This window comes from Populus nigra, chromosome 18 (genome assembly GCF_951802175.1).
Source record: "Populus nigra chromosome 18, ddPopNigr1.1, whole genome shotgun sequence".
Taxonomy (NCBI): Eukaryota; Viridiplantae; Streptophyta; class Magnoliopsida; order Malpighiales; family Salicaceae; genus Populus; species Populus nigra.
The window spans coordinates 2,350,318-2,377,160 of NC_084869.1; the positions used below are offsets into that span (position 1 = coordinate 2,350,318).

Here is a 26,843-nt window from a genome sequence, read left to right on the forward strand (position 1 = left end):
TGAGAATCCATCCTTGTTATGTCTAAAGTTGGTCCAATGACTAAAATGCAGTTGGTCCAATGATTAGAATGCATAACAAAGTGGAATCTTGCTCTTGATCCTTTTTATATTATATTTAATGTTTAATGTTGAGATTTCAAAATCATTTGATCACAGGTTGGGTCGAATGGATAAAGTTATTGGGCTAATTAGATTTTTTATTGTACAGAAAGTAAAAATAACATTACTTTTTACAAAAAAATCAATAGGTTTTGACATGATTTCCCCTTAATTAATCATTTAATTTTTTATTTAATTAAAAAGTAAAAATGATATTATTTTAATAAAAAAATAATAGAAAAAAATCTAAATAGGCTTTTACTTGATGTTCTTCTAGTGTCATTGACCAACCCAAGATTTTGACCCATCAAATTAGTGCATCTTTCCCTTTATTTTTGGGACTTAGCCCGGCTTAGGCATCAAGTTACAAGGTTTATGGGTCAACCCGCTTAGTTAAGTTGGGTTTTGTAATAGATTTTTTTTTTATTTTTTTATGTTTTTATATTAATATATTTTTTTAATTTCTTCTCTTAACATTTAGTTTATTAATATTCTTGTGTCATTATTTTTTTTGAATTTATCTTTCATAAGATAATCTTGTTATGATGATTTGAGTCGTGAGTTTAGATAATTATTTTGAGTAAGCTTTATTATTTTATTAAACTATTTTTTAAATTATTTTATTTTAGATTGATTCTTCAACATTAATTATGAACCATTCTTTTTTTATTATTATTTTATAAAATTATCCTGATTTCATGTTTGGATTATGATTTTGATAGATTAACTTAACATGAATGTCCCTTTTTATTTTATATTTTCCTTTAATTTTGACAATAGCCCATTTTTTTTAATTTGTTACTTTTTTATTTTTTTGTTTTATCAAATGGAGTTGAGCCAATGACTAAAATCTCAATATTTTTTTCACTTTTATAAATCAACCGAATTTCTTTAACCTCTAACCCGATCAACTCATGACTTAATATTAAATTTTTAAAACTTTTTTTAAATAATTACTTCGCCTTAAATTTCTTCTCAGTGGCGTAGCCGAAATATCTAGTCGGAATAATTTAAACAAAGAGAGAAGAAGACAAAGCAAAAACACGTACGTAGCAGAAGCAAAGTGGAATCTTGCTCTTGAATTACGAGCGAGTCCAAATAAATAGAAAGCAAGTGGGGGAAGTAGAATAGACAAACAATAATAATTAACGAAGAACAAGCGAAGAGAAGAAGAGTAATCGAGGTCAACAAGATCCACGCCTTTGTTGGTCAGCGAAAAACAAGACAAGAGACACAAATGTCATACTCAGAGATCAAACGTGAGCCATGACGACATAGGACTCAGCTCCATACTGCACACCACAATCCTTTCTTTCTTTTAGATTTCTCATTCTCTCTTCAAAAACTACTACACTAATCACTCTCTCTATGAATTTTGATTGAGAGAGCCCTAGAACATTTACGTTTCTGGATTTTAAACAATTCGTTGGCCAACACAGAAAGGGTGCATGGTCATTTTTGCTGGCTTGAATTTTGGGTTTGGTGCAATTTTCAGGTTTTTGTTTCTTGAACTTCCTATCCTCTTAAAATGTCATATATACTGTTGTGTCGGTTTCACTTTGTACCCTGAATTCTCTTACTAAACAGGTCTTTTTTCTGCTGGCTTAATGAGACATTACTTTTCTACCTTATGTTTCTATTTTCTTGCTTTTATACGACCACGTTTTCTTTAATCTTGTGTGTTTGCATAACTTTTTTAGTTCTTTTCTATGATGCGCTTCTCATTGTCGGGTGTGTGTAAAATGCCTTTTCTTTGTTTAATAAACAATTTCAAAACTAATAATCATTGACAACAAGTTGTTAGATGATTTTGGAAATTTGATAAATTGATTAGTTATCCTGTAACACAGACCGGTTTATTTTACCTTGTATGCCAATGCAGAAGCTGAGAAGTAAAAAGGAAAGGAAAGATAATGGAGGACCTGTGGATGGTGTTTTGTGGGGAATCTGGCAATCTGGATATTGGTGAAAAGTTATCTAGTTCTAGTCTGGTGTTTCAGCCAACTTCATGTGTCAATCATGCGTTGATTATTTGTTTCAATGTTTTGCTTCTAGCCATGCTCTTACTCACTTGCATACAAAAATCTTCTTCACCATTAAAAAAAGATAATATCCAACCTCGATTGCGGGGCTATTCAAGGCTGCGGATAGTTTCTGCTATATTCAATGGTTGTATTGGATTTGTGTACTTGTGCTTGGGCATATGGATTTTAGAAGAGCAGTTGAGGAAAAACCAGACCGCCTTACCTTTGAAAAGCTGGTTGGTGGTGTTGTTTCAGGGGTTTACATGGCTTTTAGTGGGTTTAACCATAAGCCTTCGAGGGAAGCATCTTCAAAGAACTCCCTTGCGGCTGTTGTCCATACTTGCTTTCTTGTTTGCTGGAATTGTCTGTGCTTTCTCCATATACAGTGTCATTTTAGGAAAAGCAATATTGGTTAAGATAGCTTTGGATGTCCTGTCCTTTCCAGGATCAATATTGTTATTGGTATGTGTTTACAAGGTATATAAACATGAAGGGAGTTGTGAAAGTGACCTATATGCACCATTAAATGGCGAGGCCAATGGTGCAAGTAGAACAGATTCTGTTGTCAGAGTTACTCTATTTGCTGAAGCCGGATTCTTTAATAAAATGTCATTTTGGTGGTTGAATCCAATGATGAAAATGGGCAAGGCGAAAACTCTGGAGGATGAGGATATACCAAAGCTGCGAGTGGAAGACCGTGCAGAAAGCTGTTATTTTGAGTTTCTGGAGCAACTGAACAAGCATAAACAAGCTGAATCATCTCAACCATCTCTGTTGTGGATAATTATATTTTGCCACTGGAAGGAGATTCTAATTTCTGGACTCTTTGCTTTGCTAAAGATACTTACTTTGTCTGCTGGGCCTCTACTTCTTAATGCCTTCATTTTGGTTGCTGAAGGGAAAGCAGGTTTTAAGTATGAAGGTTATGTACTGGCCTTGACGCTCTTCTTTTCAAAGAACTTAGAGTCCGTAGCGCAAAGGCAATGGTATTTTAGGAGCAGGCTTATTGGTTTGAAAGTAAAGTCCTTGCTCACGGCTGCAATATACAATAAGCAACTGAGGTTATCCAATCTTGGTAGGTTGACGCACTCGAGTGGTGAAGTAATGAACTATGTTACTGTAGATGCCTACAGGATAGGTGAGTTTCCCTTCTGGTTTCATCAGACATGGACAACAAGCTTGCAGCTCTGCATCTCTCTTGTAATTCTTTACCGAGCAATGGGACTTGCAACTTTTGCTGCCTTAGTGGTTATAATAATCACCGTGCTGTGCAACGCTCCGCTAGCAAAGTTACAACATAAATTTCAGTCTAAGCTTATGGTGGCGCAAGATGAGAGATTGAAAGCTTGCAACGAGGCTCTGGTTAACATGAAGGTATTGAAATTATATGCTTGGGAAACCCATTTTAAGAATGCCATAGAAAATTTGAGAGAGGTGGAGTATAAATGGTTGTCAGCAGTGCAGATGCGCAGAGCCTATAATAGTTTTCTCTTCTGGTCTTCTCCTGTTTTGGTTTCTGCTGTTACCTTTGGGGCATGCTATTTCATGAAAATTCCTCTGCATGCTAATAATGTTTTCACCTTTGTGGCGACTTTGCGTCTCGTTCAAGAACCAATTAGATCAATCCCTGATGTTATTGGAGTTGTCATTCAAGCAAAGGTAGCTTTTGCTCGAATTGTAAAGTTTCTCGAAGCGCCAGAGTTGCAGAGTAGAAATGTTCAGCAAAGGCGCAATACGGGGAGTGTGAACCATTCTGTTTTAATCAAGTCAGCTGATTTTTCATGGGAAGAGAATTCGTCAAAGCCCACATTGAGAAATGTGAGTTTAAAGATCATGCCTGGTGAAAAGGTGGCTGTCTGTGGAGAAGTTGGATCTGGCAAGTCAACCCTTTTAGCAGCAATCCTCGGAGAAGTTCCGCATACAAAGGGAACTGTATGTGTACTATCTTTTTATTGCCAAAACACATATCAATCCTTTGATAACTTTGTTGAATTTATTTTGTCATGCATTTCCAATCCTTAGCTTTTTGTTGTTTTCTCAGAACTGATGTGTCTGAATTGAGGTAATCTGTTTTTTTATTTCATGAGTGAAACAACAGTCGTTTTTCTAATGAGAAACTTGTCTCGATTTTTATGACCTACAGATTCAGGTTTATGGGAGGATCGCCTATGTTTCGCAAACAGCTTGGATCCAGACGGGAACGATACAAGAGAGCATTTTATTCGGGTCTGAAATGGATGGGCAACGATACCAAGACACACTTGAGCGATGCTCACTAGTAAAGGACCTTGAGTTGCTTCCTTATGGTGATCTTACTGAAATAGGTGAAAGAGGAGTCAATTTGAGTGGTGGTCAAAAGCAGCGAATTCAACTAGCCCGTGCTCTCTATCAGAACGCAGATATATATCTCTTGGATGATCCATTCAGCGCTGTGGATGCAGAGACTGCTACGAGCTTATTTAATGTAATCAAAATTTCCTAAAAGTGCCTTGTCTCCTCTTCTTAGTCACCAGCCTCCCATGAAATCTAACATAATTCTTTGCAGGAATATATCACGGGAGCACTTTTGGGGAAAACAGTTTTGCTTGTGACACATCAAGTAGATTTCTTGCCAGCATTTGACTCTGTTATGGTTAGTATCCTTTGATTTTATCAATTCCCGGAAATAATTAGATAGTCACCGTAATTCCATAAGATAGCTTATTTTCGTAAACAGTTGATGTCAGATGGAGAAATCCTACAAGCAGCTCCTTATCATAAGTTGTTGTCCTCAAGCCAAGAGTTTCTGGACCTTGTCAATGCACACAAAGAAACAGCTGGTTCTGAAAGGCTTCCAGAAGCTAATGCTCTGCAAAGACAAGGATCATCTGCCCGGGAGATCAAGAAGAGTTATGAAGAGAAGCAGCTTAAAACATCTCAAGGAGATCAACTGATTAAGCAGGAAGAAAAAGAAACAGGAGACACCGGGTTTAAGCCTTATATTGAGTATCTGAATCAAAATAAAGGATACTTGTACTTTTCTCTTGCGTCTTTTGGTCACCTGCTATTTGTGACTGGTCAGATATCGCAAAACTCTTGGATGGCAGCTAATGTTGATGATCCTCATGTTAGCACATTGCGTTTAATTGTGATCTATCTTAGTATAGGAGTTATCTCAATGCTTTTCTTGCTATGTAGATCGATCTTTACAGTTGTTTTGGGTCTTCAATCCTCAAAATCGTTATTTTCCCAGTTACTACTTTCTCTTTTTCGTGCACCTATGTCTTTCTACGACTCCACGCCTCTTGGAAGAATACTGAGTCGGGTAAGCATCTCACCCAGAAAATGTTGTCTTCTTCATGAGAGATGATGTGTAACTAATTGATCTGGACATGTCTTTCTTTTATGTCTCATAGGTCGCGTCAGACCTGAGCATTGTCGATCTTGATGTTCCATTCAGTTTGATATTTGCTGTTGGTGCAACAACAAATGCTTATAGTAATCTGGGAGTACTAGCTGTTGTTACCTGGCAAGTTTTATTTGTCTCCATACCAATGGTTTTTCTGGCTATTCGTTTACAGGTAATTTTGTTGTTCACTTACTATAGGGGCTTCTGTCCCGATTCATTCTTTTGAGGGCACTGACATCGAAGTTGATTTTATCTTTATATTAGAGGATCTAACAATCTTGTTATTACCTACAGAGATATTACTTTGCCTCTGCGAAAGAGTTGATGCGGATCAATGGCACAACCAAGTCTTTAGTGGCAAATCATTTAGCTGAATCTGTAGCTGGAGCCTTGACAATAAGGGCCTTTAAGGGGGAAGAACGTTTCTTTGCAAAAAACCTTCACCTCATTGACATAAATGCTAGTCCTTTCTTCCACAGTTTTGCTGCAAATGAGTGGTTGATTCAACGACTTGAAACATTCTGTGCAGCTATTCTTGCCTCTGCAGCACTCTGCGTGGTTTTGCTCCCCCCTGGAACTTTTAGCTCTGGTAAGCTTATATAAGATGAGTTATGCTTTTCATCACTATCTCATTGGAATATGATTTAATGTTCTCCAACTGCTTCTAAGTCCTGGCTCCTGTGTCCAACACACTTAATAATTACTTCCATTGCTGCAGGATTTATTGGAATGGCACTTTCGTATGGACTTTCATTAAATATGTCCTTCGTGATGTCAATTCAAAACCAGTGCATGGTAGCAAATTACATCATTTCGGTTGAAAGGCTGAATCAATACATGCATATACCAAGTGAAGCCCCAGAGGTGATAGAAGATAACCGTCCTCCATCTGATTGGCCAACAGTGGGTAAAGTGGATATTTGTGATCTACAGGTAAGTTTTTCCTTTTGATTTATGTTTAATGAGACAATTGATGAAGGCTAGCAGACTGAGAAAAGTTTGATTTGAAACAGATTAGATATAGGCCTGGCACACCACTAGTTCTTCGAGGAATCAGTTGCACATTTGAAGGAGGTCACAAGATTGGTATTGTTGGTCGAACCGGCAGTGGGAAGACTACTCTTATTGGTGCTCTATTCCGACTGGTGGAACCAACTGGAGGAAAGATCATTGTAGATGGAATAGACATCTCTAAGATTGGACTTCATGATCTGAGGTCACGATTCGGAATAATACCTCAAGATCCTACTCTCTTTAACGGGACAGTGAGGTACAACTTGGATCCCTTATCCCAGCATACTGACCAGGAGATATGGGAGGTAATTTTTCCAGTTCATTTCGCATTCTGAATCTAGTAATAATTGCCAATGAACCACTGGAAGCGTTATTTTCTGCCTGCAACTGGAAATTTTGTTTATTATTTTGTAGGTTCTTGGAAAGTGTCAGCTTCAAGAGGCTGTGCAGGAGAAAGAGCAGGGTCTAGATTCTCTAGGTATGTTTTCCTTTTCCTACATGGAAAGTCAATGATGAGTGTATGCTTTTGATCGTAAAGGTCAATAAATAATTAACAACCTGCTACACAGTTGTGGAAGACGGATCAAATTGGAGCATGGGGCAGAGACAATTATTTTGCTTGGGCCGTGCCCTTTTAAGGAGAAGCAGGGTATTGGTGCTTGATGAAGCAACTGCATCAATTGATAACGCTACTGACTTGATTTTGCAAAAGACTATCCGGACTGAATTTTCAGATTGCACTGTGATCACAGTAGCTCACAGGATACCGACGGTGATGGATTGCTCAATGGTACTTGCCATTAGTGATGGTAAGTTTTTCTTTCCTTCAATTCTTATCTAAAGAATGCTCTTCAACATGAATTTTCCCCCTGCATGTCTGTGATTTGGCTAATTGCATTAATTAGATGCCCACTTCAAGATAATCTCAAGTAGAAGAAAGTCTCAGTGTAGTCCTCTTCTTGGATTCGACTTGATAAAACAATAGATCAACACATCTCAACACCTAGGAAACAGCTCGACTGTAGCTATAACTTCATGAGAGCTATCTCAGAAGAATTTTCAATTTCTGTTCTATTTCAGGAAAACTAGTCGAGTACGACGAGCCAAGGAACTTAATGAAGACCGAAGGTTCACTATTTGGACAGCTTGTGAAGGAGTACTGGTCTCATTTACACGCAGCAGAATCACATTGAAGCTGACGATCATTTCTCATGCATCCCGTTCCACAATCCACCCTGGCTTGGCAGCAAAGATAAAGAGTTCCAGGGCCAGGTAGGAAGAAGGATGTATAGTGTTGCAACAATGAATACTGTGGGGATAAGGAGGAAGATTGGAAAAGGGAACATAATTTCCTATCTCCTTAGTTTTGTAACTGTATTCAAACATCAAGCTCGTTAGTTTCTGCAGGGAAATTGAATGTGTAGTGTCAAGAGCTTGGCTATTCTGATTTACAGGTTGCAGACTTGCCTGTTTTATGAGTTGCTTCCTATGCAGTCATCTTATTTATACATATTTTTAATTTCTGAAAATCGGTAAAATAAATAAATAAAAAAGACTATTCATAGTTAACAAACCTCGATTTTTATTTACAAAAAACAAAAATATGATTATAAAACTTGCTCTTCATTTTCTGTATATTTTAATCACTATATTATGCTCCCTCCTCATGAATGTTAGTTTCATGCGTATAATAATTAAAAGCTTAATTTATTTAAAATTAATCCATTTTGTATCCGACGAGAGTTTAAAGCACATTTGTAGCAGCGGTAATTTGTTTTATTTTTAATTTTTTTTATATTCAATTATTTTAATACATTGATATTAAAAATTAAAAAAATATTATTTTAATATATTTTCAAGCAAAAATCAATCATTATCTTAAATATCCTCTAACTATTCATCATTTGGTGTATTAGCATTTATTTTTAAAATTATTTTTTACTTGAAAAAATATAAAATTTATATTTTTAATTATTTTATATGTTCATATCAAATCTAAAAAAATAATTTTAATATATTTTTAATTAACAAATACTTTTAAAAAACATTATACATGAGTATTCAAAATAAAAGTATGAAAGACTTGTTGGAAATTGCAAGTTGGTTAGGTAAAACAAAGTTCTGATTTTTATTGTTTAAATTAATTTTTTTTCTTTATATATTTATATTATTTTGATGTGCTAATATCAAAAATTATTTTTTAAAAAATATTATTTTAATATATTTTTTTAAAAAATATCTTTAAATGCTGTACCAAACTACTCCTTCGTCTCCTAGGTAATAATCTCATAAAGATTTTATTTTTGTCACTGCTTATAACTTGATTCTCAATTTTGTCACTGGTGGGAGTAGGAATTTCTGAATAGGTTTTCTTCGTCCAAAAACATCGAAATATTTTGAAAAATGATGTCAAATTCTCTTCAAAATGGTGTTGTTTATTGCATAAAATAACACACTCGCACACATGAAAAAAGAAAAGAAAAAACCTTATTGACATAACTGGAATGAATTAATCAAGAATATGTGATACTTCAAAATTCAATCAAGAAAATCTTTAGATAAACCTGTGACTAATTTAATATTTTTTATATGATGGTAAGGTTTTTTTTAATTAATACGTGTCACATGCCAATTAAAACAAAGTATTTTTTTAATCATTTTAAAGATATATTTTTTATATTGATTTTATATATCTGAAATTTTTTATATTTTTTTCTAATATTTTTCTGAGATGAGGAAAAACAAAGAAGAAAGGATATATATTTAATGAACTAGAAACAAGTCGTAATGTTACACGTGGGGAGTAGAATGGAGCAAGAAACCGTAGTTCTAACCAGGAAGAGAAATGAAGAACACTGATTGGTCCACAGGGTCTCTCGTCTTTGTTGGAAAGCCGAAAACAAGACAAAAGACAAAACATACGTCAAACAGACAGGCCATACGTGAGCCATGACGACGCAGTACATTGTTCCATCCCACACCACACCAGACCACGGTTTTTCCAAAGTTTCATAACTGATATGTATTTGTTCGGAAAAAAACACGCATCACTTTCTGAGAATTTCTTTTTGTCTTCTATATCTGAACCTTCTTCTTTCTTTTTTAGGTTAGAACATACGGCAAGAATTATGATCCATTCAGCGCTGTGGATGCACACACTGCAACAAGCTTATTTCATGTAATCAAGTTTTCTTAAGAGCAAGCCTTGTCTCCACTTCTTAGTTATTAGCCTTCCGTGAAAAATCTAACATAATTCTTGGCAGGAATATATCATGGGAGCACTTTCAGGGAAAACAGTCTTGTTTGTGACGCATCAAGTTGATTTCTTGCCGGCTTTCGACTCTATTATGGTCAGTATACTTTTTTTTAGTCACCCAGGAAATAATTAGACACTCACTGCAATTCCATCGCTTATTAAACTTCACTTTCTCTTTTATTTAACAGTTGATGGCTGTTGGAGAAATACTACAAGCAGCTCCTTATCATCAGCTATTGTCCTCAAGCCAAGAATTCCAGGGCCTTATCAATGCACACAAAGAAACAGCCAGTTCTGAAAGGCTTACTGAAGGTAATGATCCACAAAGAGAAGGATTACCTGCTAGGGAGATCAAGAATAGTCATATAGAGAAGCAGCGTAGAACGTCTCAAGGAGATCAACTGATTAAGCAGGAAGAAAAATAAATAGGAGACACAGGGTTTAAGCCTTATATCCAGTACCTGAATCAAAACAAAGGATACTTGTACTTTTCCCTGGCAGCATTCAGTCACCTGTTGTTTGCCATTGGTCAGATATCGCAGAACTCATGGATGGCAACTAATGTTGATGATCCTCATGTTAGCACATTGCGGTTAATCGCAGTCTATCTGTGTATCGGAATTATTTCAATGCTTTTCTTGCTGTGTAGATCTATATCTGTAGTTGTTTTGGGTATTCAATCATCGAAGTCATTATTTTCCCAGCTACTAAATTCTCTTTTTCGTGCACCTATATCTTTCTATGACTCCACACCTCTTGGAAGAATACTGAGTCGGGTTAGCATCTCACCCAGAAATGGTTGTTTTCTTCATGAGAGATGATGCATAGCTAATTGATCTGGTCCTGTGTTTTTTTTTTATGTCTCATAGGTTGCGTCAGACCTGAGCATTGTCGATCTTGATGTTCCTTTCAGTTTCATCTTTGTTGTTGGTTCAACCACAAACGCGTATAGTAACCTGGGACTACTGGCTGTTATTACCTGGCAAGTCCTGTTTGTCTCCATACCAATGGTTTATTTGGCTTTTCGCTTACAGGTATTCTTGTTATGCACTTATAGTAGTGGTTTTTATTCATTGATTGTATGACTGAATAGTGGCAATATTCGTTTCTGATCTCTTTCTTTTGAGGGGCACTGCCATTGAAGTTGGTTTTTACCTTTATAAAATGGATTTGAAGATTATGTGGTTCTTATCTACAGAGATATTACTTTGCCTCTGCTAAAGAGATGATGCGGATCAATGGCACAACCAAGTCCTTAGTGGCAAATCATTTAGCTGAATCTGTTGCAGGAGCCATGACAATAAGGGCCTTCGAGGAGGAAGAACGTTTCTTTGAAAAAAACCTTAACCTCATTGACATCAACGCTACTCCTTTCTTTCACAGTTTTGCTGCAAATGAGTGGTTGATTCAACGCCTTGAAACATTCAGTGCATGTGTCCTTGCCTCTACAGCACTCTGCATGGTTTTGCTTCCTCCGGGAACTTTTAGCTCTGGTGAGCATATATAAACTTCCGTGTTGAGATATAGGACATACGTCACTTTTTGTCAACTGTTTTTTAGCATAAAATAAAATATTAGGAACTTCCTAGTTCTGACACTGGTATACAATAATTAAAGTAATATCAACTTCCATTACTGCAGGATTTATTGGAATGGCACTTTCCTATGGACTTTCATTAAATATTTCCATGGTGTCTTCGATCCAAAACCAATGCACGTTAGCAAATTACATCATTTCAGTTGAAAGGCTGAATCAATACATGCAGGTACCATGTGAAGCCCCTGAGGTGATAGAAGATAACCGTCCTCCATCCAATTGGCCAGCAATGGGTAAAGTGGATATTTGTGATTTGCAGGTAAGTTTTACGTCTATGTTTTATTGGTGTTTAATGAAACAACTTATGAAGGCTAACATACTAAAAGAGCTCAAATATCAAACAGATCAGATAGAGAACTGACACGCCGCTAGTTCTTCAAGGAATCAGTTGCACGTTTGAAGGAGGACACAAGATTGGTATTGTTGGTCGAACCGGCAGTGGGAAGACAACTCTTAATGGTGCTCTATTTCGACTAGTGGAACCAGCTGGAGGAAAAATCGTTGTAGATGGCATTGACATCTCTAAGGTCGGACTTCATGATCTGAGATCACGATTTGGAATAATACCACAAGATCCTACTCTCTTTAACGGGACTGTGAGATACAATTTGGACCCATTATCACAGCATACTGACCAGGAGTTATGGGAGGTAACTTTCTGATTCGTTGCACACATTCAATCTAGTGACGATTGCCAATAAACCACTAGATGAGGCATACATTCTCTATCGGCAGGCTTTCTAACTTGAAAATTCTGTTTCGAATTTTTTAGGTTCTGGGAAAATGTCGGCTTCGAGAGGTTGTTTAGGAGAAGGACCAGGGTTTAGATTCTTTAGGTATGTTTTCTTTCATATATAGAGTAAATAATGTGTTTATGTATTCTTTTGATTGTAATGTTCAGTCAATGATGAGCAACCTGCTACAGTTGTGGAGGACAGGTCAAATTGGAGCATGGGGCAGAGACAACTATTTTGCTTGGGTCGTGCCCTTTTGAGGAGATGTAGGATATTGGTGCTCGATAAAGCAACTGCATCAACTGATAATGCAACCGACTTGATTTTGCAGAAGACTATTCGGACAGAGTTTTCGGGTTGCACTGTGATCATAATAGCTCACAGGTTACCAACCGTGATGGATTGCACAATGGTGCTTGCCATCAGCAATGGTAGGTTTGCCTGCTTCAATTTTTATCTAAAAAATGCTTTTCAATATTGATTTGTGTCCTGCTCCTCCGTGACTTGGCTGATTCGTTGTAAATTGTTGCCCACTGTAAGATACTCGCATCTAGAAATTCTTAATGCAGTTGAATGTAGGAGCTGATCATTCATCCATGCATCATTCATCCATGCCGCGCAAAACATTGGTAGAGGCTTCTTTTCTGGAGTCGCCTCGCCCCAAAATACCAGAGCTACAAAGAGATTTATTGCCAAACCTCTACTTGGCTTCCATTTTATAAAACAAAAGATAAAACACAACTTATCACTCAAGAAAGAGACTAATGTAGAGCTATCAAAAGAAATTCCAAGATGCACCAGTGAGCTGTTTCTGTTTCAGGAAAACTAGTCGAGTACGATAAGCCAACGTAGTTAATGAAGAAGGAAGGCTCAGTATTTTGTCAGCTTGTGAAGGAGTACTGGTCTCATTTACACGCAGCAGAATCACATTGAAGCTGACGATTCTTTCTCATGTATCCCCCTTCACAATTCACACTGGCCTGGCAGCAAAAAGAAGGATATTCCAGGGCCGGGAATGAAGTAGGATCTATAGTATTGCAACAACACTGTTCTGCACCTGTTTCCAAACATCAAGCTTGCTAATTTCTACGGGGCAATTGAATATAATTGGCCATTTTCCACGAGTGTCTAGAGCTTCATTCTTCTTATTCCTCGGAGGTGGAAATTGAAGAATATTTATATGGAGAAAGAGTCCACAAACTTTAATCTTTCCTCTGCATCCACCATCATGAGCATGAATTCTTTCATGCATGCATGTCGGTGAATGCTAATTATTTTTATAGTAATAGTCACGATGCAAGTGCTCGTGTTATATTCCACTTCACTTTCATCTTCTTTAATCTTAACGAGTCTCTTTAATTGTAATCAATTTACATAATCTCAAGCATCTCTCCGTACAGTTTATTTCCACTTAGGTCTGCAAATTCCAAGGCACTGCAATTTTTCAATAATAATGGTAATTCTCCACACAAAAAAAAAAAGAGAGAGAGAGAAACTGTTGTCTAAACTCATTGTTTGAGTAAACAGAGGTATTCCCATGGTTTTGTGAATTTTGAGTTTGTTTGTTGTGTTTTCAAAAACTTTGAAATTTTTTTTAAAAAAATAATTATTTTTTATATTTTTAATATGCTGATATAAAAAAAATATTTTTAACAAAAAAATATTTTAAAAATATCCACTCCAACACTCTATTCATTTAAAATGGTTAGCCAAATTCAGAACAAATAGATTTTAAATGCATAAAACAATAAGGAAGTTGGTGTGGTGCACGTGTATTCACATGTTCAAATTTAAAAAGAAATTTAGATTCTTTAAACGAAATTATTTTTGATAAAAAAAAAGGAATATTTTTTTTCTAATACTTTTTTAATTAAAATTCAGAATTTTATTTAATTTGGATTTCATTAATTATGTTGGTTTTAACTACTATCAAACAATTTGTACATTATTTTTAGATTAGATTAATCATATTATTATTATTATTATTAACATTTAAAATTTATCAAATCAGAGTTTTTAGCTGTTTTTTTACTCGTAATTTTTAAAGCTTGAAAAATATAACTTTCTCTATCTTTCAACATACAATACATCAAGTTGTCCAGAAAGCAGGTTGCTTGAGAGGTCAAGAAAGCCAAAAACCCCATCCACGATCTTATGTTGGGAGATATTGAATCAGAATAGTGTCAGGGAGATGTAAAGATCTGCTCTTAGAAGGGAAAATTTTGTTTTCGACCCTCCAAGAAATGCTTCCAGACATTTCATCAAGATATGCTAGCTTGCCATTCATGGCTGATCCGATTAATTTTTTTTAATATTAAAAAAATATGTTTAGATGTTGTAATGGTTTTTTTAATAAAAAAATTAAAATTATTAGAGAATTAATCTGATATACTTGGATAATAGTAAAAACTATTAATAATGCAACTGACTTGATTTTGCAGAAGACTCACTGTGATCACAGTAGCTTATAGGAGAGCAACCGTGATGGATTGCACGATGGTCCTTTCCATTAGCTATGGTAAGCTTCATCCCTTTAATTCATATGTTAACGCACTTCAATTTCAATATGGATTTGGGGTGAGCATGCCATTTTTTGTAATTCATATAATATCATAGGTCTCCTTTCTGGAGTAGCAAAAGATAGAACAGAACTTAACACTTGAGAAAGAGAGCCAACTGTAGTGAGAACTTCATGTGGAGATATATCAGAACAAAATTCAAGATGCACCAGTGAGCTGTTTTTGATCTATTTCAGGAAAAGTAATCGCGTATGATGAGCCAACAAAGCCAATGAAGTCAGACGGTTCACTGTTTGGACAGTTTGGGAAGGAGTACTGGTCTCATTTACACACAGCAGAATCACATTGAAGCTGAAATTTATTTCATGCAGCAGAATCACTACGAAGCTGGCAGCAAAGAGAAGGGTTCCAGGACAAGGAATGAGTAGGACTTGACGTATCACAAAAATACTGTAGGGCTAGGAAGGGAGATAAAAGAAGGATGAGGAACAGAAGTTCCTCGCATCAGTTTTGTAACTGTATTCAAATATCAATTTTTGCTGGGCAATTCAACAAAAGTGGCCATTTTTGCAAGACCGTCAGGCATTTATCAATCATCAAAGCCCATTAAGGAGGATTAGGCAAGTCAGGATACATCAAAGGAAAAATAAAACAAAAAAAGGAGGGCATGTGCCAGAATGAGGAATGAGCACCATGCAAGTCCTATGAGATATTCCCATGAATAAATAACGAGACCATTCAAAGGATGCAATGATCGCATTCATTGACTCTATGGTCCTCCAAGAATGGCATTTTCTATATCTTCTCTGCTCAGTGCGTAACTGAATCTCCTCTCCATATCCTTTTCAAGATTCCCTGGTCCATTCTTCAAGTACCTGCATCACAAGATACAATCTGTTTAGCCCAGCAAGAAAACTAAAAGGATGAAATGCGTAACTTAGTATGAAGACTTATTTCCTCCCTTTAGCATCAAATGAGCATCTCAGAATCCATTCCAAGAGCAAAATCTAACTACCCTGGATAAACGATGATATCTTAGTTTGTGGAGTTTGATAAATCAATTGGTTAGTCCTGTCAGGTTGAGCGTTCAAATAATTGAATAGCAAGGGAGGGTAGGGAAAAGTGAACTTTCAGGCAAGCAGCATCACGAATTGAACCTTGTTTTGCACTTAAAATTATCCAGACCTCTCCATCATCCCTTTTCCTCTATTGAAAATCAACCAAGATTCAGTGAGAAATGGTATCGTTGTACTGGCCTTGCTCTTGAATAGGAGCATCAGCGACCTTGAAAGCTTTCTTGAATGTAGCAGTCAAATTCAAATGTTACTCAAAAGTCTGTCACATATGGAATTGGATGAACTCTAGCTCTCGGCATCAAGACCGACAAAGAGCCTTTTGCACCTAGCAAGGAAAGAAAGACAGATTGCACCTACTGACCACCTAGTTCTCTAACAGCACCTGCCCGAAAGTAATTACTTTGCCTAATATTTTAGAAGACTTGATGGTGGAGAAAGTTAGGTAAAAACAAAAGTTCAAAGGTCTGTACTCATCATCACCATAGTCAAAGATAGACAATATCCAAGAATATGGAAGCTGCTGTTTAAATTGAGAAATCATTTTCTTAAAGAGCACAACACAGATATGAAAAGGAGGGTTTCTGTCATTAATTTTAGAAGGACTCTGGCTAGCCCAAATTGAATCAATGTTAACCAATTGATCTGCAAGCTATAATACACTTGCTAACTTCCCTGTCACCATTGATTGATACTGCCTCCAACTTCTCACATATTTGATACCAATTTCCTTCACATAATCACTAATCCATCTTAGCTTTTGCTCATACTTGAATCCTTTTATTTGCATCATCTATGAGCATGAAACTACTTTTCTACATTATCATGAAAAAGAAACTTTTGTTAGTCCTATAACTTATTATCTGCATTGTATGGGAATATGTCATGCAACCATCCATCCAATTCTAACTCTAGCAGCACTGTGCTTTTCAACTCCTATACGCACAATTTATCCAAAGCAAAACAAACTGATCACTTTTAGAAATCTTCCATCATCAAGTGCCCCCATTGCTCCTTCCACAAAAAGTGAATTCACACTTACAATTGCTAATCCTGAAACTCAATTCTTTACTATATACATAGCTGCAGACTGCAGCACTGCTAATCTGATTGAAACAACAACAAAATTATTCATTCGAGTCATCTATAAACTACCAATATTTCAATAATATTGTTCTGCACCATGTTTTTCTTCTTCCCCAAAAGCAAGCCTCGCACACCATGTTTTTCTTCTTCCCCAGAAGCAAACCACTATCATACTGGCTAGATTGTTTCACACATTACAACAAGACTAATTAAGGAGAAATGTGGATACAATGTACTGTTTTGTAGATAAAATGGCTAGCTATTAACAGTGGTTCTTCAGCTTTTTACAGGCTTAGAAAGGTTTTCATTGCATCAACCAAAATTATTATATGGTGGTAGTCCCTTTACTCATCTCACCTCACCAAATCCCTAGAGTCAAAGTAGTTGGGACCAGCTAGATCCTTTTCCTCGATTATGTTCTCTTCTGGGCAGCAGAATTCCCAGCACTAACAAGAATATATCAATTCCATCATTATACAAATAATTTCCATTGGGATTATGTTGCCCAAGATGGACAAACAAACTTTGAGCAATAGCCATGACAAAGCACACGGTGACTTGTCAGATTACAGCAAAAGCCATAGAAAACTATCCAAAACCACCAGGCATAATTTAATGATAGCTACGATATAGCTCACCCACAACATCTGTTGTTCACCAATTCAAATCAAAATGAACACCATTTTTTTCCATAGAAGCACAAGTTTCCTTAATATTCTAAGAGATTTAAATTACATGTAGAAACCACTCAACATAATCATAAAAAAATGAAACCAAGTTATCAACATGATGCAAAAGCACCTATCAGGTAACCATTCACAGTAAGAGTTAGATCAAAGATAATACACCACACCAGTGGCAAAGCACCAAACCTCATGACCATAAGCAAAGTTCAAAACTTGACAGCAATTAATCACATACCTTTACAACCTCAACACAAATATACAAAACAACAAAAACCCAGAGGGTAAAACCACAAACCAAAACCAAAAAAACCCAACTTTACCTTATAAAAAGATCAGTGACATCAAGTGACAACTGAGCATGCCAATCAGGTTTCTCAATAAACCAAATAGCACGGTCCTCCTTGCTTTGATAAAACCCCAAATCCTTCAACCAAGCTTCAATGCAAGGTAAGCTATGAGAGTACAGAGGCTTTTTCTTGTCAGGGAGTCTTTGTAGCCACTCATCTTCTGTTGAAGATATCTCCTCTGCTTCGGATGATTTTAAAGAAATTATTCTCTTGGGGTTTCTTAAAAACTTACATAGAGGATAAGGACATGAAAGAGATTTGGAGAAAAGGGGAGGGTGCAATGAGGGAAAGTAAGAGACTTTGGAAGGATGAGTGGAAGTTGAAGGGTGTGAAGAAAGGAGGATGTTAGTGGTAGTAAGCATGGAAGAAATGGTGGGCATATTTTTTCTTTCTTGGCTCCGCACTTAGGGATTCATTTAACTTGTTGCAAGAGGAAGATATTGGTGAAGTATGGAGGGAGAGTGAGTGTTGTGTAGTGTGCTGAAAGAGAAGCAGAGCTTCGAATGAGCAAAAGAGACCTTCGTTATCTTCATCTTTGGAGTTTTGGGGAAGGTTTAGGTGTGGGCGGGCACTTGGACATTTGCCTGTCTATCATGATGATGAAATTGTAATTTAGAGTAATTTTAAATATTTTTTATTTAAAAATATATTAAAATAATATTATTTTTTACTGTGTCAGCCATGATATATTTTTTGTTTTCGTGTCTTAAAACTGCTTTTAAAAAACTTGCATTTTTTTATTTTATATTAATATTTTTTTATGTCTTTATATATTTTGTTGTATGGATATAAAAAATAATTTAAAAATATAAAAAAATATTATTTTAATATATATTTAAATAAAAATTATTTTAAAAAATAATCATATTCAAACATGCTAAAATTAAAAAAAAAAAGTAAGGGAAAGCTAATAAAATATCGAACTAAAAGTCTAAAAGACCTATTAAGAAACCTAATTAAAGACCTTCTCGTAAAGATACTTAAATCTTAGTTATTTATTGTATCTTTTTGGATAACTTATGTTAGAACATGTTTTTTTTTTTACACAACTCACAAAACCTCATTTGATTCAGTTCATGAACATCAAGAATGAATTACGTGTTTCAAATGAGCTCATCAGGTCCAAAAAAAAAAACATTAAAAGAAATATTGAGTGGAATAATTATACAAGTTTTGACCAATACTAAATACGGGAATTCTTATGAGCATTATTTGTGTTGTTTTTTTGATGTGTTTTGTAGATTTCTAATTAATTTTGAATTTTCTATTAAGTGTCACATTAATTACTTTTTTAAAATATTAAATTTTAATAATTTTATTTTATTTTCTTTTTAAAAAAAAAGGATTACCAACAACAAATCACTCTATCTCCACCAACACGTTGCATCACTAGAAAAAAAATATGATAGTGCATTCAACAACATAGTAGAAAAGCAATTTCAATTACTAAGAGGTGCTGCATGCATCGTCTAAAATGTATTGACATTTAACAGGCCAACAATTTTTTAGATTAAAAAATTAATTTATCAAACTTAAAAGGTTAAAGTGTCCTTAATGATCCTTAAATTCATTGATAAACTATATGAAAAAATCAAAATGCTCTCTATATAAGGCTTGATTTTTTTTTTATTTTAGAAAAAAATTTATTATTTCATTATATGTTTTGAAAAATACCAAAATAACCCTCTTAGCTAGTTTTAAAATTTTTGATATAGAGAATAATTAGATTATTTTATTGTACTATAAAAATTAAACAAATAATTATATCTCTATACAAATCTTTAATGATTAATATACTGTATAAAAAACTAAAATCTTAAATTAAAGATAATTATTTTTCTTAAAAACATGGCAAAGATATCATTTCTCTATTACAGTAACTAATAAAATTAGTTTATAAGCAATATTTTTGTCTTCAGCTTTAATATTTATTATTATTATTATTATTATCAAATGAGTCACATTGGTGCGGGTAAGCTTTCATATTCTATTTTTATATAACTTGGTATTACTTAGAATAAATACTGGTAAAAATTCTAAACATTGAATTTAAAATAAATAAAATAAAATCCCATTTTAGGTTAAATCTAATGTTTATTTTAATTTTTTTTAGGTTTAGAAACTTTTTTTTAATTTATAATTATCCTTAAACTTCTATTTATAAAAATACCCTTAGATCAACAAAAATGAAAAAGAAATCATCCCGCCAAAGAAACCCCAAAATCCCGCCCTTTCATCGTCCCAGCCTCCTTTTCCTCCCTCCCCCGCCTCCAGCAAATCTTCAACCATGGCAGATCAAATCACAGACTACTCCAAGACCCAACGCATACTTCTTCTCATAGACCTAACCCCGCTTCTCGACCACTCCCCAACCCCTTACATCACTTCCCTTCTCTCCTCCATCAAACCCCTTCTCTCTTTCCCTCCTCTCTCCACTTCTCTCTTTTCTTTCAAACTCTTCTTCTCCTCCCTTTCCCCTCTTCTTTTCTCTTCAAAACTTCCCTTCCCTCCTTTTTCCCTCTCCTTTGACCACCCCAACAATACCCTTCACTCTATCACAACTTCTCTCACTTCTCTCTTGCCTAAACATGAGCAATCTTCTTTTTCTTCGCTTTCGCCGAGGGCAGCCCATGTGGCTGCTATGTTACAGGAGATACTTCATGAGTATGCCTGGGACTCTGATTCATGCAATTCTATAATGGGTATGTCTCAAAGTTCTGATTCTTTTGTCATCAAGTCTAATTTGGTTATTCTGTTTTCACCAATTTTGAGGTCTTTTAAGTTTGTTTCGGAGTTTTTCAACGTGGAATTGAATGATGGGTGTTTGAGAGAAGGAAGTTTGTTTCACGAGAAGTTTTGTGGGGTTTTTGAGAGTGTTAGTGAAGGGTTTGCTAGTAAAGATATTCGCTTTGTTTGGGTTGATGTGAAATGTGAAGTTGGATGTGTTGGTTTCGATGAGTCCGAAGTGGTTTTTGAGTTTTTCAGGAGGGGGATTAAGGATTTAGGTTGGGGGTTTTGTTCTAGTAATTCCATTGTGTTAGGTTCTGCTCTTGTTCCCTTTGGTTTGATTTATCCTAGGATTGGTGTTTCGCCGAAAGTTTTTGATTTTAATGCTTGTTGTAAGAGAGTTTGCGCGCAATTGAGTCTTGAGATATTAGATGTGAGTGAAAAGCCTTTGGAATGTAAGTGTTGTGATCTTGAATTGATTAACTTGGACGTGTTTTCTAGATTTAGCCAGAAATTCATGGATTTGGAATCAGGTAGTTGTGAACGAAGGGAGATGGTTTTGGAAGATTTTGGTGGTGGAGTTGCGAAATTACATGTTAAGGCAGTACAAATGCATGGTAAAGGTGTAAAATTTGAGGGGCCATTGTCAGATCCAATTCTTGTACGCGAGCTTTCAAGGGATGTTGCGAAAGATCAAAAAGAAAATTGCAGTGAGTTTTTTGAAGATAAGGTTCTTCAGATGTTGGGGATTGAAATGGGTGAGTTTGTATCTAGAAAATCCACACCCATCTGGCAAATTCTTTTGAGTTTTCTATACAGAGAAGGTTATTGGGCTCTGGTTTCTCTTTCAAAGGGTGATGGCAACTTGGTTACAGGAATCCTCAAGCCTTTTACAGTTTCTTCAGCTCTTTTCTTTATTGCAGGAGATCAATTTCACCCTCCTGTAGTTGCAGGTAAATTTGATGGAGTGAGTATGGGTCAAGTTGTTAAGAAGACAGAAAATGAGGCTTTCAAACAAAAAATCAATTTGAGCCACACCAATGGACTTATTGGTTCCCAATCTGGGCACTCACCATTTGATAAGTGTGCTGAACTAGGAGGCTGTAAAAGGAAGAAGAAAAGGAGTTCAAATACGCTCAAGGAACTGACATGGAGGGCCTTCTGCAAGGCAGCACAGGAAGATTTTCAGATAGATTTAGAAGAGGTTTACTTTTCCAGGGGATGCAATCAGTCAAAGAAGTTGAAATTCCTGAAATGCTGGATGAAACAGATTAAGAAATCTAGCTATTGTAGCTGGGCCATGCCAGACAGTTTCAATTCATGCCAGGACATCCCAAAAGAAGTACATGACAGATTAAATGCGTTGCCTCAGGAAAGTGAACAGCCAGTGACTTCTTGTGCTTCAATAGGAGAGGATTCTTTGACAGGGGCTTCTAGAATACAGGATGAAGCTGCTCTTGATTTTCACTCTGGAACTTTGGAAAGTTTCTTCAGTGACCTTCCCCACAAAATCCAGCAAGGACTTGAGTCTGAAGAAGTAGACTTGGGGACATTGGCTGAGCGACTGGTGAATGCATCTATCTATTGGTTATATCAAAAGTGTGAAAAGGAAACGACCTCAGAGAATCAAACCACTGGTATAAAATCTGGCAGTGCTACTGCTAGTGTTGTTGCTATTGAGCTAGCAAAACTTCTACTTAGGGAGCCTAAAGATTTGGCTGCTATATACAAAGACAGTGATGCATCTAACCCTAGTTTTGCTGAGGCTACATCAGAAAATATAGCTAGAGTGTATCCATGTTTGTTTCATTTATATAATTGTTCATGTTATTATCTCTCTTTGTGTTCTTTTGTTGTTTGTTAATCACTTGTTAAGGTTGACAACTTGCACCAATGATGATGATACTTTCCTTAATCAGCCAAAGATATGAACTGCAGATTTTGTTTCGTATGGAGATACTGCAATCAGAGGTTGGAGCAAGTATTGGGGAGTCTACGAAACATAGATTTGTGAAACATATTTGCTTGCTTTTAGAGACCATTCAATGCCATCTGAACGGGGGCTTTTTTGGTGATTGGAGCCTCGATGCATACGTGCGAAAGATTATAAATAACAGGTATGCATACATCTACACAAAGAACACAATTTTATTCCTGAAACAACCAATTGTCGAGCAACTTTTGGGAATTTATGAAGCATGCTGCTGTTCATTGTTTGGTGCTGTACAAAATGAGCACTGCTGGTGCCTGCTATTTCTTCTTTCTTTAGCATGGATTATTTGTCTAGCATTTCCTAAAGCCCAAATTTTGGAGGAGCTTCCTTTATTGGTTTGAAACATTGCTTTGCGGATCTGCCTGCAACTTATTCATATTGCTCAGAACATATCAATGTAGTGACTGTAACTGCACTGTGTTCTGGAATTTCATCCCTTGAAGCCCATTTCGAATGATTTTAATGTAATGGACATTCATATTCATTCATATGTGTGTGCGCGCGTGCGCTCTCTCGCTCTCTCTCTATCATTGCTGAGAAGGAAGATGAGCACAGCTAAATTATATGCTTGCACGCACAATTTTTCAGGTACTGTCAGAGTCTTGGTGGTGTTGTTCACAAAATCTATGAAAAAATGGATTTATTGCTGTTTTCTGAGGAAGATGAATTGCCTAATTCTGTCCTCAACAGTGAGGACAGTAATCAAACAAGGAGAGAAGAAATAGAACGAGCTAAAACGGATGATAATAATAGAATTAATGATTCAGTCTCAGCAGAAGACGAGTCACTTCAACATGTGGAAAATGAGTTTCAAAGCCCCCAAGGTATGAGCCAGGAGGAGCATGCTCGAAAACTAATTGAAGCTCAAGCTAGAAGACAGAGGGCTCGAAGATTTGCATCTTTCACTAGCTGGGTTCCAGATTTGCAGAGAGTTTGGGCACCAAAGCAGCCAACGGCAATGAAAATGAAGTCAGATCCTCTTCGTAAGCTGGCAAAAAGAAAGGAAAGAAGACGGGTAAATTATGATGTGGTTTTAGACACCCCAATGACTGGAAACAAGGGAGGAACCAGCAGCGATGACAGGAACCACCAAGCTTATGGGACTTCCTTGTGTGGTTCTGTTTCCAAGGCTTTGTTTCAAGATGATGACTCGAGCTAAGTGCAACAGTTCATACTGTGACCTAATGTTTATATTTTTTTTTTTTCTAAAAAAAGTTTAACGAAAACCTTCAATGGAAATCATAAAGGCTTAATGGCCATGCATAAACTTACATTTTAGCACTACTGCTGACAACTTTTACCAAACTGTAGTTATAACTTGTAACATTACAGTTAAGAGTGGTAATTTTTGTCTTCCATCATACTTTCTTTCACCTTTGTATATTTGAGCTCCGTATGATTTCATTTTAAGGTAAACTGATGTTTTTGAGAGCCAAGAAGACAGTTGTTCTGTATGTCAATGGAAGGCAATGTCATTCTTTTGCTCAGTTCACTTCATTACCTTTATTGTTTTTCATTTTCACTTCTCTTTATTACCGAAGTTGGGCTCTAACATTTGTTCAAAACCCAACAGCAAGATACTATTTGAGACAAACAAGAAGGCTATTAACGTTTTGGGCTGCTGTTAGAAGGGAAATGGAAACGTGAATGAACACTATACAGAAGACACTGCTCAATATTCCAAGCTTTGGTCAACCAGATAAACCAAGCAGTCAATAAATTGCCTACCTTCTCTTACCATTCATGGAATTTATGATCCTTCAAATAGCATACGCCATTGGATGGGCACAAACTTCCAATTATATCTCATGACTTAGCAGTGTCTATTTCCCACGTACCAAATCCGTTATGACTTAGATTATGATTGCGCATTGTGTTTTTTCAACATTGATGGCTTTTCGAAGGAAAAGATTTAGAGGTTACCGTTTGGTGGTTTTTTAAAATAATTTTTATTTAAAAATATATTAAAATAATATTTTTTATAAATTTTAAAAATTATTTCTGAGATAGCATATCAAAAAAAAAAATTGATCTGAAGTAAAAAAAATAAAATATTTTAATTTTTTAAAAACAAATTTAAAATACAAAAACAAACCGTGACAAACTATCCTACACTTCAAATTAAGCAGCCTCTCATAATTTCCAGGAGTAACACCTGTAATGGAATTGTTGAAAAATAATCTTAGTAAATTTTCTTCCACAAGGCTGCATCTGTGATGCTAGCAGATAAAGTTTCTAGCTAGAAATTGTTTGTTTCTGGTTAGATCAATGCAAGTTTACGACTTGGCTACTGAATTCTTGACTAACAGATGGTTAGCAACTTTGTTTTCTACTTAGTTTGGAATGGAAAAGGTTGCGTACCCCACAAGGCACGGAGATTAGACTTTTCTACCTTCAAACATTTCAACATGCGTAATCCTCAGCGCTATAAATTTGTAACCTCTCCACCATTGTTGAGCCACAAAGCAAGCTTGTATAGATATTCGAAATGGCTTTCTGTACACGAGCTGTTATCCTGATTCTATCCGTCTTGATTGTCTCCTGGTGCAAGCCCTCGTATGGTGCAGGCATTGCCATCTACTGGGGACAAAATGGAAATGAAGGCACCTTGGCTGCTACTTGTAACTCAGGAAACTATCAATTTGTTAACGTAGCTTTCCTATCTGCTTTTGGCAATGGTCAAACTCCAGTGCTAAACCTCGCAGGTCACTGTAACCCCAGTGCCAATACTTGCACTGGCTTAAGTGCTGATATCAAATCTTGCCAAGGGAAAGGCATCAAAGTGCTCCTTTCCATCGGAGGTGCTTCAGGTGCCTACTCTCTTTCATCGGCCGATGATGCAAGGCAAGTGGCAAATTATATTTGGAATAACTTCCTTGGTGGTCAGTCCAGTTCGCGTCCGCTAGGCGACGCCATCTTAGATGGTGTTGATTTTGATATTGAGGCTGGTTCAGGTCAGTTCTGGGATGATCTTGCGAGGGCACTTAATGGATTTAGCCAACAAAAGAAGGTTTACTTAGCTGCAGCTCCACAATGTCCCTTCCCCGATGCTCATCTAGACACTGCAATTAAAACTGGGCTGTTTGATTATGTGTGGGTCCAATTCTATAACAATCCGCCATGTCAATACTCAGGAAATGCAAACAATTTGTTGAGTGCATGGAACCAATGGACCACGGTTCAAGCAAAACAAGTATTCCTGGGACTACCTGCAGCTCCTGCTGCAGCCCCTAGTGGAGGATTCATCCCTGCTGATGTGCTCACTTCTCAAGTCCTTCCAGCTATCAAGAATTCACCCAAATATGGAGGTGTCATGCTCTGGAACAAGCAATTTGACAATGGATACAGTGCAGCTATAAAGGGCAGTGTCTAAGTTTCGCAGCCTTGCTCGTGTCATCATCTCATGTATCCTCAGTGAAGCACTCGCGCTGACAATAAAACATATGGCTGTGTACTTGTACTTGAATTGATCTTAGGTTAAATAAAATTATATATTCTGATGAGAATAATAAACACAGAGCATCATCTATAAACATGAATCGGATATAATCTCTACCAATGAAGTATATTGTAAAGTTAATCTCTAATAATCTTTTCAACATAAATTTAGTTGTTTATAGATTGATTTGAAGAAACTGATTTTTTAAACTTTGTTTGGTAACGAGGTTGCATCTGTGTTTTGTTTAAAACGCAGATGCAACCTGTTTGATAAAGAAAAATACATAGTTTACTGTGTATGGGCTCTACATGTTTTTGCGTCTGGGACGCAAGAAAAGAAAAGGCAGCAAAATGATGCTTCTTGCGCATTGTTCATGTTAATTAGCATGAACAGTACAGCATACACTGTTCATGTGAACAATGTATGCTGCACTGTCATGCTAATTAATTAGCATGAACAGTGATGTTCATTGAATAGTATGCCAACTCTACTGTTCCGGCCGGACCAGTTCCGACCGGACCGGTTTTGGTTCAAAACTTAAAATGCAATGAACCAAGTTTGATCTAGAAAAATAAAAAATAAAAATTATTTTTTATTTTTTAATTGTATTTTATTCGAAAAACTAGTGTTTAACATTATTCAATGACACTGCATAAATTAGACAGAGATCGCTTGATGACGTAGCATTTGTAGAATTTGATCACAATCCCAATTTTGTTCCTGATTATATTTTACTTGATGTTGTTGCACGCTTAAGAAACTAAAAAATTAAAGTCCTTGTCGAATGTATTTCATACGTGATGGAATTGTAGATAGTTTAATGGAAGAATAAAAATGATTTTATATAAAGTATTATTTATT

General features: G+C 36.0%; 4 protein-coding genes and 1 pseudogene across 4 annotated transcripts; 4 read left to right on the forward strand and 1 right to left on the reverse strand.

Moving 5' to 3' along the window:
• Positions 1-1,264: 1,264 nt before the first annotated feature.
• LOC133678783 (ABC transporter C family member 10-like) lies at positions 1,265-8,003 on the forward strand. Its single transcript, XM_062101274.1, has 12 exons — positions 1,265-1,594; positions 1,982-4,055; positions 4,267-4,587; positions 4,669-4,755; positions 4,840-5,427; positions 5,519-5,683; positions 5,806-6,100; positions 6,230-6,444; positions 6,525-6,830; positions 6,940-7,003; positions 7,095-7,334; positions 7,606-8,003. The coding sequence occupies exons 2-12, from the start codon at positions 2,013-2,015 to the stop codon at positions 7,716-7,718; spliced, it is 4,437 nt and encodes a 1,478-aa protein (XP_061957258.1). The 5' UTR covers positions 1,265-1,594; positions 1,982-2,012; the 3' UTR covers positions 7,719-8,003.
• A 1,471-nt stretch (positions 8,004-9,474) lies between these two features.
• On the forward strand, positions 9,475-13,522 carry LOC133678817 (ABC transporter C family member 10-like; annotated as a pseudogene).
• A 1,656-nt stretch (positions 13,523-15,178) lies between these two features.
• LOC133678132 (uncharacterized) lies at positions 15,179-18,374 on the reverse strand. The gene is made up of 2 exons (XM_062100339.1): positions 17,797-18,374; positions 15,179-15,506 (listed from the first exon to the last, which is right to left on the reverse strand). Exons 1-2 carry the CDS (start codon positions 18,201-18,203, stop codon positions 15,401-15,403), a joined length of 513 nt encoding a protein of 170 aa, XP_061956323.1. The 5' UTR covers positions 18,204-18,374; the 3' UTR covers positions 15,179-15,400.
• A 1,659-nt stretch (positions 18,375-20,033) lies between these two features.
• LOC133678138 (uncharacterized) lies at positions 20,034-23,904 on the forward strand. Its single transcript, XM_062100350.1, has 3 exons — positions 20,034-22,341; positions 22,476-22,667; positions 23,132-23,904. The coding sequence occupies exons 1-3, from the start codon at positions 20,111-20,113 to the stop codon at positions 23,700-23,702; spliced, it is 2,994 nt and encodes a 997-aa protein (XP_061956334.1). The 5' UTR covers positions 20,034-20,110; the 3' UTR covers positions 23,703-23,904.
• Positions 23,905-25,017: 1,113 nt separating this feature from the next.
• On the forward strand, positions 25,018-26,056 carry LOC133678960 (acidic endochitinase-like). Its single transcript, XM_062101496.1, has one exon. The coding sequence runs from the start codon at positions 25,032-25,034 to the stop codon at positions 25,914-25,916; it is 885 nt and encodes a 294-aa protein (XP_061957480.1). The 5' UTR covers positions 25,018-25,031; the 3' UTR covers positions 25,917-26,056.
• Positions 26,057-26,843: the final 787 nt, after the last annotated feature.

What these genes read in the sequence shown, in the direction of transcription:
- LOC133678783 (XM_062101274.1), top strand. Translation starts at nt 2,013, where the DNA reads ATGGAGGACCTGTGGATGGTGTTTTGTGGGGAATCTGGCAATCTGGAT. An exon ending in TTCTGGCTATTCGTTTACAG is followed by an intron (nt 5,684 to 5,805) that starts GTAATTTTGTTG and finishes TATTACCTACAG; the next exon opens with AGATATTACTTTGCCTCTGC. An exon ending in CTGACCAGGAGATATGGGAG is followed by an intron (nt 6,831 to 6,939) that starts GTAATTTTTCCA and finishes ATTATTTTGTAG; the next exon opens with GTTCTTGGAAAGTGTCAGCT.
- LOC133678132 (XM_062100339.1), bottom strand. Translation starts at nt 18,203, where the DNA reads ATGCCCACCATTTCTTCCATGCTTACTACCACTAACATCCTCCTTTCT. An exon ending in GTCACTGATCTTTTTATAAG is followed by an intron (nt 15,507 to 17,796) that starts GTAAAGTTGGGT and finishes CTTGTGATGCAG; the next exon opens with GTACTTGAAGAATGGACCAG.
- LOC133678138 (XM_062100350.1), top strand. Translation starts at nt 20,111, where the DNA reads ATGGCAGATCAAATCACAGACTACTCCAAGACCCAACGCATACTTCTT. An exon ending in TCAGAAAATATAGCTAGAGT is followed by an intron (nt 22,342 to 22,475) that starts GTATCCATGTTT and finishes AATCAGCCAAAG; the next exon opens with ATATGAACTGCAGATTTTGT. An exon ending in CGAAAGATTATAAATAACAG is followed by an intron (nt 22,668 to 23,131) that starts GTATGCATACAT and finishes ACAATTTTTCAG; the next exon opens with GTACTGTCAGAGTCTTGGTG.
- LOC133678960 (XM_062101496.1), top strand. Translation starts at nt 25,032, where the DNA reads ATGGCTTTCTGTACACGAGCTGTTATCCTGATTCTATCCGTCTTGATT.